Source organism: Polypterus senegalus, chromosome 1, assembly GCF_016835505.1.
Source record: "Polypterus senegalus isolate Bchr_013 chromosome 1, ASM1683550v1, whole genome shotgun sequence".
Taxonomy (NCBI): domain Eukaryota; kingdom Metazoa; phylum Chordata; class Cladistia; order Polypteriformes; family Polypteridae; genus Polypterus; species Polypterus senegalus.
In genome coordinates this window covers 125,748,695-125,759,684 of record NC_053154.1, presented here as the reverse complement: position 1 = coordinate 125,759,684, position 10,990 = coordinate 125,748,695, and the positions used below count along the sequence as shown (strand labels likewise).

At 34.8% G+C, this 10,990-nt stretch overlaps 1 protein-coding gene across 1 annotated transcript; it reads right to left on the bottom strand.

The window, feature by feature from the left end:
• Positions 1 to 518: 518 nt before the first annotated feature.
• LOC120531943 (extracellular calcium-sensing receptor-like) lies at positions 519 to 10,990 on the bottom strand. The gene is made up of 7 exons (XM_039757872.1): positions 10,887 to 10,990; positions 9,877 to 9,990; positions 9,145 to 9,442; positions 5,740 to 6,555; positions 5,437 to 5,664; positions 5,195 to 5,318; positions 519 to 1,423 (listed from the first exon to the last, which is right to left on the bottom strand). Exons 1-7 carry the CDS (start codon positions 10,988 to 10,990, stop codon positions 519 to 521), a joined length of 2,589 nt encoding a protein of 862 aa, XP_039613806.1.

Here is a 10,990-nt window from a genome sequence, read left to right as displayed (position 1 = left end):
TCAGAATTCCAGAGTGTTGGCTGGGGCCACTTTCCCACTACACGGGATATCACAGTTTGGTGGCAGCGGTGGGATAAAACACAGACAAAAATGAAGGGTGAAAGGTGCTAGTTTAAGCATATATAAAAAAATTATAAATAGAGAAAATATAAATTTATACTCTGTCTCTCACACACACTAACACACACATGCGCATACACACTTTAAAAATATTGAACATACCCTTTAGGGCAAGTTTATAAGTAATGTATATGCAGACTTTAATTTCAAGCAAGGTTGTCTGGATGCATTGCTGGCTCTTTCCAAGTAAGGCAGGTTTAAAAAAGGATGGATAGATTAAATAATTTAAATGTACAAAAACACCAAGCAATGTAACTTTTTTTTTATTGACCAATTTAAAATTACAATAATCTGGTGCATTTCATTAAAAAAAAACATTTAACTTATTATATTGTAATAAACAGTATGTTTCCTTTAGCGTTGACAATAAGTCTCATAGGTCTTTATTTCAGCGTGCCTTAGGAGATGTTTTTTCCAATCAAGTGTCTTTTTGTATTTTCTTCAGGCTTCAGTAATATAATGTAACATTTTGGAGCAAAAATACAGAACAGCAAACCAAAGCTAGAGGCCAAAATTGCAAATATTTCAACTGCCACTGTAAACTTTCCAGGTGAGCTGATATATGCCGGAATAAAAGTGATCCAAACTGCACAGAATAGAAGCATGCTAAATGTAATAAATTTTGCTTCATTAAAGTTGTCTGGCAACTTCCGAGCCAGAAATGCTAGAATAAAGCAAATTAAGGAAAGAAATCCTATATATCCTAAAACAGCATAAAAAGCTGCTGTAGATCCAACATTACATTCAAATATAATTTTGTGTTTGTGAGATATTACATTTTTATTTGGGAATGGTGGTGAAATTATTAGCCAGAATGAGCAAATTAAAATCTGGATGAAAGTACAGGCAAAAACGCTAAGGCGCTGCTGGGTTGGTCCAAACCATTTCATTGTATTACTTCCTGGAAGTGTAGATCTGAATGCCATTAACACCACTGTAGTCTTCCCCAGTACGCATGAGATGCATAAGACAAATGTGATTCCAAAAGCAGTATGGCGCAACTTACAGGACCAGGCAGAAGGCTCACCAATAAAGGTGAGAGCACAAAGAAAACACAAAGCCAGTGACAAAAGGAGAAGAAAACTTAATTCACGGTTATTAGCTCGAACAATAGGAGTGTCTTTGTAGTAAAAGAAAACCAATACTACAAGAAAAGTTACTGTGCTACCAAGCAAAGAAAGTATTACTAATAAAGTTCCCATGAGTTCTCCAAATGACAAGAATTCAATTTCTTTTAAAATGCATTCATTTCTTTGCTCATTTGATCTGTATTCCAAAGGGCAGCTGATGCAGTCAATGGAATCTGCAAAAAATAAAATAAGCCTATAAAAAACAGTGGCTTGTTTTGAGATTTGTTTTATGGTTAAGCTGTGGATATTGCTGTAGTTTATTTTTCTTATTTCTCACTTAGGGTGTCTTCTGTGTGGTTTATGCATAATTTTGTAATGATAACATGGGTCATATATGTGGATTGCTTTTTTCTTTCACAATCCAATCACATGATGTAAGACAGAAACAGCAAATTACAACCTTTTCCAGTACAAATGAGTGTGGATACATACATAAATATCTATCTATATAATAAAGCTATAATGTCTGCATGTGTGTGCCTAGTCCCTCAAAGTAATCCGTTGAGTCACTTTGGTGTTGATTTGATTGGTCTGTTTTGCTGTGATTGCTCAGTCAAATGCAATCAAGATCGGAAGTGCTGGTCAAGGCAGATTAACATACACAAGTATACCCAAGTGAAGTCATAGGAGGAATACTGAGAATCAGAGTCACATTCAAAGATGGGAAGTATCTGCAAGAATACAAAATGATATTTTCACAGTGTGTAATGGGGGCACATCTGCCATTGGTGGTAGTCTTAAAGTGGACAGGAGGTGAACAACATGTCATGAAATGACGCAGTCTAAGAAGTAAACTTTACGGGAACAAATATGAGAGGGGAAGCAACAGCCAACAAATGTATAGGACCAAAGCTGATGGGGTAAATATATATATATATCTATATATATCTGCGGTAGGCTGGTGCCCTGCCCGGGGTTTGTTTCCTGCCTTGTGCCCTGTGTTGGGTGGGTTTGGCTCCAGCAGTCCCCCGTGACCATGTAGTTAGGATATAGTGAGTTGGATAATGGATGGATGGATATATATATATATATATATATATATATATATATATATATATATATAAAATCTTGGCAGGGAGACCAGACGTGATCTTCTCGGAAGACAATTTGACGTCTCGTGAGAGAAGGCAGTGAGACAGAAGGACAGCTGCTGTTCAGGTTTTTAAATAATTGATGCGCAGTATGACAAGCAGAACACACACCTTTGAAGAAGCAGCACAAAGCCAGTAGCTGATCCATCCAATTCTCCTTAGTGTGGGTTCAGCTCCCCCCCTTCACAACGTGAATGGGAGAGATGCAAAGTGGCAGGAGCGTAGCACGCCTCATGGGGAGTTGAGCAAAGTGATCGATACTTGATCATCTCAGAAAGACACTTTGATGACATGTGAGACTAGACATTACAACCTTAGGAAGCAAACCCCATGAGACGGTGACTTTTGCACGTCACACCCTACTTACAAACAATTTCAAACAAGTTCACGGATATCTAACCTAGCAGTTGTTGGAATGCTTTTGGCAGACACACTTCAGGTGCTCCCAGCTCTTAAAACAACGACAAGCAGAACACGCAGCTCGCCAGCAGCAGTAGCAAGACAGCAGCTGAGCTGACTGCATCTCTTTAGCGTGCATTCAGACCCCCCCTTCACAATGCGAGCAGCGTAATACGTCCCGCGAGAAAGAGATTTAACCATGCCTGAGGCAGGAAATAAAGGACAAGTATTGTTTTTACAAGTTTTAAAGTGAAAATAATACATATGTAACAATTCCCATAAAAAATAACAATCTCTTTAAATTGTTTATCCGGTAAACCAAACCCAGGGGTGGGCGAGCCCCCTAGTATATATATATATATATATATATACATATATATATATATCCATCCATTTTCTAACCCGCTGAATCCAAATACAGGGTCACAAGGGTCTGCTGGAGCCGATCCCAGCCAACACAGGGCACAAGGCAGAAACCAATCCTGGGCAGGGTGCCAACCCACCGCAGGACACACACAAACACACACTAGGGCCAATTTAGAATCGCCAATCCACCTAACCTGCATGTCTTTGGATTGTGGGAGGAAACCAGAGCGCCCGGAGGAAACCCACGCAGACACAGGGAGAACATGCAAACTCCACGCAGGGAGGACCCGGGAAGCGAACCCAGGTCTCCTAACTGCGAGGCAGCAGCGCAACCACTGCGCCACCGTGCATATATATATATATATATATATATAAAATAAAATATATAAATATAATATAAATATATAAAAATAGGATATATATCTATATATATATATCCCCTATTTTTGAATAAACTATAATCTTAACAAAATTAAGACAAGAAAAGTAGAAAAAGTAAGTGTTTTATGTATTTAATCGATTAGGTTAAAAAGATCAGGGATATGTTTAAAGATTACCATAAATTGTTGCCAAAAACACTGTAAGCCTTGTAAATTTAATACAAGTAGGAATTGATCTAAAAAAAAAAGTGTGAACTATAAATTATACTCAACAGTGTTTGTCAGTAATTTGACATTCTTAACAAAAACCTATTTTTTGAATTGTTCTATTGAAATTCTTTAATTTAATTAACAGCATTTACTCCTATTCTTTTTTTTGTTAAATAAGATGGCATCTGACATGTCTAAAATAATGTAAACAAACAATAAAACTCATTCTAAAAAAAATAAATAAATAATGAACTATAAAGAACAAATTTTAACTTGAACAAAATTCAGATATGCCCTTAAAGGAGGAGTGCCAGAAGCATTAGCTGAAGTCACTACAATGATTTATAAGCTCTTAGCAGCAAAGTCATAGGAATGTATAAGATCCACGGAAAATGCTGCAAGCCCTTGAGATTGTGGTTATGCAGAATGTAAAGACAGGCCCATGAAACTAGGGTGGTGGTTGCCATTTTATAAAAGTGGACAGGAGGACATGTTCTTGTTACAGACAGCTCACATTCTTCACCTTTCCTGTGAAACCTATGCTAGAGTACTGAAATGAAAGTTCCATAAAACAGATAAACCTTAGATCTTCTAGGAAAAACAATGCGAGTTTTGTCCAGGAACATTAGACATTTTCTTTGTCCTTGCCTGGTTATTTGAAGGTTAAAAGCTGTCTGTTTGCTTTTTGTGAACTTATGAATACATATCACAGGTTAATTAATTATAGTTACATGCTGTCTAACAGTGTTATCTACTTCTTAATATATTTGACTTTTACCTGAGAAAGCTTATACAAGCAATCATATTTTAAGCATAGAAAAGAAAAAATAAATATCACATGATATGTATATCACATGTTATAAGTCACTACATACAGTAGGTCAGTAAATCAATACACAAGTCAATACAGTTGGAATTTCTCAGACTTTCCCAAATGACATAAGTCAACAAATCCAACCTTTTCTCAAACTTTTACAAACTTTCCCATATGTGCAAATTCTTTTATTTAGAATTTTCAAGGGCAATATACCAAGAAACAGCTGAGGCTGGCAGACTGTTTCCTTTTTGGGACATAAGACTTACATCTAGATTCTAATCTGCTTGCAGGTGATGCTGTCCCCTTGAGTTCACCAGACATGATCATCTAATATATTATTTAGAAATCTGCGCCTTAACTCTTTTACTGTACTCACTCATACAGTATATGTTGGACACTAGACAATAAGTCAGCAACATAGACTACAAAAAAAGAACAAAATATTCATTGACTGAATGCCACCCCATCTCAGGGTTCAGGTATACACACAACCACGCTCACTGATTTGGATCAATTTAGAGTTTACTGGACAATTTTTAAATTATAATAGAATTCATGATGTTTTCAATCTGAATACTTTGTACAGTATAACATATTTTGAAAGCATTTAGTTCTTAAGTATTTTGCAAGAAACAAGGAAAAGATATGTTTCATTCCAGTTTTTTTAAGGCTGTAACTTACTTGTTGTATTGCTAAATTCACCCTCTGCACAAGGGATGCAGTCAAAACAACACACAGGTTTTCCTTTTTTAACTGCTTTTCGAGTTCCTGGGAAGCAACTCTCACTGCACACTGATCTTGGCACCTAAGAGAAATTGGATAATAAAATTAAAATTAAATATTAATATGGGTTGAAAACAGTTGTCTCTTTTGCTAATAAACAGTTCTGCATTAACTGCATTAAAACTTATATCTGTTCATACCTTATTTGCATTTCCCACCCAAACAATGCTGATGTTTTTCATTATAAATTCTTTTCCTTCTGATAAAGATGCATCATAGACACCTATTTTTAGAAATTCTATGTTGCCGTGATTGTTTCTCTGCCAATTTATTAAATCGTATTTTGCCGTTGGATCTCCATTCTCATCAAAATATATCTTCTCTCCATAATTAGTTGTAAAATTCACTTTTTTAAAGTAATACAGCACCTGCAGGACAAATTTTGTATGCAGTGTTGTACATGCAAAAAATATAAAATACAAAAGTAAAATATTCTATCTTACCTGCCATGGCTCAATGTTAATTTTATTGGCACATGTTTTATTGACAAATGGTCCTTCTCCATTCTTGCAGCTTAGTAGATTTTGCAGGGAATAGGCTACAGCATACACTGCTTTATACACATTACCAGGAATTCTGAATTCTGATACATCAGTATACTCGTTACTTATATCTCTTAAATTCTCAGATCCTGTGCATGGAGTAAGAGTTGATGCATTTTCATTGGAACTCATTGAACAGTGAAAAACTGTTTCCCAAAATTCATTGAGAAAAGCATTTCCGGGAGCTTCAGATGGATGTATATTTAGAATATAATCTTTCAGTCCTGGTATTTCAGCTTCACTAATAGCAAATCCAATGGAGCCACCTAATATTTTGTAGCTCTCCTCGGTTGCAAAGATTCTGGCAGAAATCCAGCCTTCACTGCCAATCCACTGTCGCCCTGTGACATTCTGATTCTGCAGCTCTTTCAGGAGAATTTCCATATCTTGCTTTGTGAGAAAAGCAACAATAACTTTTGATGAAGATGCCTTAATGAGACGTACTGTTGCAGCAATTTTCTCACTAGGATAACTATAGTAAATTGATTCTGAATATTCAATGCAAATGCCCTCTTTCTGAACAGTTTGAATAAAAGTAGCCATCCCTAGGTTACCATAATCATTGTCACTTCTAATTGTTCCAACCCAAGTCCATCCAAAATGCTTTACAAGCTGTGCAAGTGCTCTACTTTGATAAGAATCACTTGGGATGGTCCTGAAGAAAGTAGGGAATTCCTGTTTATTGCTGAGACAGGCACACGTGGCAACATAACTTATCTGAGTTAAAAATATGAATTAAAAAGAAAATACTTGGATTTTTCTGTAATGCATAATTTAATGAAATAACAAATCACTCTCAGTTAATCTGGTACAGTATGTTGTTATCAAATCAATGGTTTATTGTCTAAATGTACATTTAAAAAAAACACCAACTATGTTTACTTTACAGAGGAGAATAGCATATAACGTTCATTAAGTGCAAAAGATCTTGGACTGCGATTGTTACAAAATAATGCATGTTAGTAGTATTGAGGTTTGAGTCTTGCATGTATCCTTTTTTTATCTTGATCATACTTTTGTTTTAGATAGAAAACTGCATGGAGAAGAATAATTATCAATACTAAATAAGTGATAAAAAAATGGATTATTATTATAAAAGTCTTTTAAAGAAAACATACTGTCCTAAATTATTGTGAATTTCCCCTTGGGATTAATAAAGTATCTATCTATCTATCTATCTATCTATCTATCTATCTATCTATCTATCTATCTATCTATCTATCTATCTATCTATCTATCTATCTATCTATCTATCTAAATTGTTCTAAAAAATTTTATAATTTTCACTCATTGCTTGTATATGTTTCTAAAGAAAGATGAACATATGCAGTAGGATCTGCATTTAATTTATTTAATTTTATTATCTGCAAGAATAATAACATATTTTGATTTATTTTGAATTTTCAAATGCTGTGTTCTGCATTTTAAAATTTAAACTGATTTTATTACCAATATCTCATAAGAAATTAAAACTGTAGCTGTCCCTGTTCCACTTTGTTCTTTACTAGTTCACTTGTTCCTGAACAGTTATTTGGGTGGGAGTTTAAAATTACCACCATAGATAATACATACTTCTGTAAGAGCCACTCTTAGAATGTTAATGCTCTAAGTTAAATTCATACTAATGTTTACTTAATTTTTTTTCATAGTCATAGACAATGTTACAGCCTTTTACCCCTTGTAAGTTAATATGAGAACTTTCTTGCTCTAACTAAGATACAGTGTGTTAATTGAGTCAGTTGTTGTTTAGAATAGGCCCTGGGGCTTACAGGGGATGAAAAACCCATTTACTGCATGAAAATGGGATAGGCATACAGTGTTCTGAACATTTAGAAATGATTCAACCGTATAAGCTAACTTGTAGAAATGAAACAAGATTTTTAAGCTTTAAACATAACTGTTCTTAAACATGAATTTTCTTTTCTTTGCATTATCAATTTTTTCTCTATTTTGTGTCACTGTTTTACTTTACCATTACGTTACCATTTTGCAAACTAGAGCTGCTGAACTTTGGTAATTTTTGGTAAACGCAGCTACAACTTCATTAATTTTTTACAACTTTCTTTGTTCCTATGTGTACTGTTATGATAGTTAACTTATACATTACATGAGAAAAAGAAAGTATTTAATATAATGGAAGTTTTCAAGAATAGGGTTAATAGGGATCTAGTATTTTGACCGATCACACTGGTTAACTCTTTCAGGGCTGACGTCAACTTTTGTTGAAAGGAGGAGTTGATGATAATCTGTAACCGACTCTAAACTGTGACAAAACCAACTGTTACATTTTAGTTGGACTCTCGTTGCTAGAAGAAAAGTTAGATTCGTTGGTTTGACCGAGACTCCCTGCACTCTCATGAGTAGCAAGGTGCACACAACGGCAAAAATGGCCCTGACATCTGGCGAGAGATCGAAACAAATGTGTAAAGCAATATACTCTGTGGACGGCGTCTTGTATGTTATCTCTGAACTGGACTATGACTTGTCGGACTCAATTTTTGATACAAGTGATCGAAAACGAATGTGAGGTTCCAGCTTCAGCTGACTGGTCCCCAGCTAGTCGTGGTACTAACGATGTTTGTCAGGGAGGATTGCCACGTAACAATGATAAGAGGCAGAAACCAGATTGTAATGCACTGCGACCGTGACAGATGCTGCTGTCCCAGTCACACGAAGACAGCCTGGCAGAAAACCCGCCACACATTCTTGGCAAATTGACAGCCATAGCATGCAGCAATAGACGTTTATGTTGATTTCTGAGTGAAACTGTTGTTTTTTGGAAAAAATTTTTAGCCCTCAAAGAGTTAAGCTATGCATGAATCATACATCCCACAGACAAACACATGATGCTAAAACACTCACAAATATCACTCTGAAAATTGACATATCATGTTTAGGAGATATTGTTTAAATAAAGTGTCATTTTTACTAAACGCAATAACAAAAATTATGTGGCCATTCAAGTTTCTGCACTCATAATACAGTATGTTAATCAAATATTGAGAGAATTTGTCAATAATTAATTTCTGTACAGTTACTGGGGTTGTTAACAAAAACATGTACTAATAATAAACTTTAACTTAGGTAAGAACTACGCAACATTTTGTCAGTAATTTATGTCTTTTTGTTTCTCATGTGACCATTTTGTATAAACTGATCTAAAATTTGCATCGTCTTAATTACTTAGAACAACTACTACTTTTCTTTTTAAAACAAAACACAATAAATACCAAAAAATAGTAAAAGTGAAAGGTTAGACTTAAGATCATTCAAAATGCATATTATAAACAGAATTTATTAATTTACCAGTGGAATGTGAAAAGACTGGAGAGCTCTTGCAATAACTATGGTGTGTGATGAGCCAGACATTCCAATTACTGCATGAACAGTTGATGGGGTATTACATGGTTTACCGGGAAGTGATTCGGCACCTTCATTTCCATTCATTAAAATTAATGCTGCTTTTATAGATAAATGAATGGAGGTACAGACATCAAATATTTTATATCCCAGGGAAACTTCTGGCAGTAGAGATGAGCTGTTATTTATTTCTTCGATAGCAAACAGCATTGCTCTGACAATCCTCATTTCATTGTAACTAAAGCTGTAATACAAGTTGTAGGACTATTATACCAAATGGAATGCATACATACTACATACAGTATGCTTCTCATGCAGATATTTATTTCAGAAAATTATATTTTAATACAGGTTCTAAAACAGAAATATTGAAAATAAATGCTATAATAAATGCATGCACAGCAACATGACAAACTGCTGCATATCTCACTTAAATTCTTTATACCATATTGAAAATGTCCTCAACACTTTGCATTTCCTATAACTACCAAGCTGTCCAAATGGAAATGGCTGACTAATTTCAAATATTTAATCCAGTAAAACAACTTTTTACTTTAATTGTTATACTACAGTTAACGTTATTCAAGTAAAACAAGTAATATATAATTAATATCCTCAAAAATATTTTTACCTTACCCTTTACATTTAGTTGGTTCTGGAACTGACTTAAATGCATACCTGGCATTCTCAATGCCATGAAGACCAAAGATTCCTCCCAGCATAATATCTCCAGGCTTAGACAAAATAGGCTCTATTGAGTTAGCTTGGGCTCTGCAGGCAGACTCCTGTGCTCTGGTTGAAACAGTAAAAAGCAGCACTACCAGATGCAGCATTTTAGATGTTTACTTCTACTCTGAGTTAATGAAAATGCATGGCTTCACTTTATTTATTGATTTACTGGGTGCTGGTATTACAGTCATGCAGATAAATCCAAGGTAAACATCTTTGTTACCCCACAGCAATAACTCTCTATGGTACAGCATACCTAATGATTAATCTTAATTTAGAATTATACCAGACATAATTTGTCTCCAAGTTATTATGATTCTGGTATGTAGGTAATTGTCCTCTTTACCAAGTGTTTAATTATCAGTACAACTGTATGCATCCATTTTCTAATGTTGTCTACATGTCAATTTTGTTTTGTCCAATGTAAGTAAAGTGTTAACTTTCTCAGAGTAAATTCTGTATTACATGTTTAGAAGTGCCTTAAAATTATATAATTCCTAATTATATCATTATTTGTCTTTTGTAAATTTAGCACTGATGGCCACTTAAGAATTTTTAAGAAAATTCACTAATTGTACTTATTCATCAAATTAATGGTGAGGCTAACTAGGCACATGACTAGTAAGTTTCTGCTTACCCTGTTAGTGTTATAAAGTCAAACACATAGAAAATGGAAAAAAGTTCTACAGGCTGGAACCAACCTTTACAGACCTGCTCAGAAAAGGCCTTACCTCAAGCTGCCAGCCCTATCAACTGCTACCTAAAAATGGGTAGCAGGCTTATGCCATTCTACATTTCCACAGATCGTTGTAGACACGGAACACACATGAAATGTATGTATTTCAAATCATAACAGTTCATTTATCTAAGAGGGACATTCAAAAAGTTTCCACCCTTTTTTTTAACTCTATTTATTAAGAATTTCAAAAACAAATTCCATCACTTTTCTATATAGTCACCTTGCTTTGCTTGCAGCACTCACATTCTGCTCTCCTGCAACCTCTTCAACTGTTATTCTTCTGTTTTCGCGAATCAGTTCCAGGGTTCTTTCTTTATTCCTCAT

What these genes read in the sequence shown, in the direction of transcription:
- LOC120531943 (XM_039757872.1), bottom strand. Translation starts at nt 10,990, where the DNA reads ATGAGGAATAAAGAAAGAACCCTGGAACTGATTCGCGAAAACAGAAGA. An exon ending in CATGGCATTGAGAATGCCAG is followed by an intron (nt 9,443 to 9,876) that starts GTATGCATTTAA and finishes CTTGTATTACAG; the next exon opens with CTTTAGTTACAATGAAATGA. An exon ending in GGGTGGGAAATGCAAATAAG is followed by an intron (nt 5,319 to 5,436) that starts GTATGAACAGAT and finishes AATTTCTCTTAG; the next exon opens with GTGCCAAGATCAGTGTGCAG.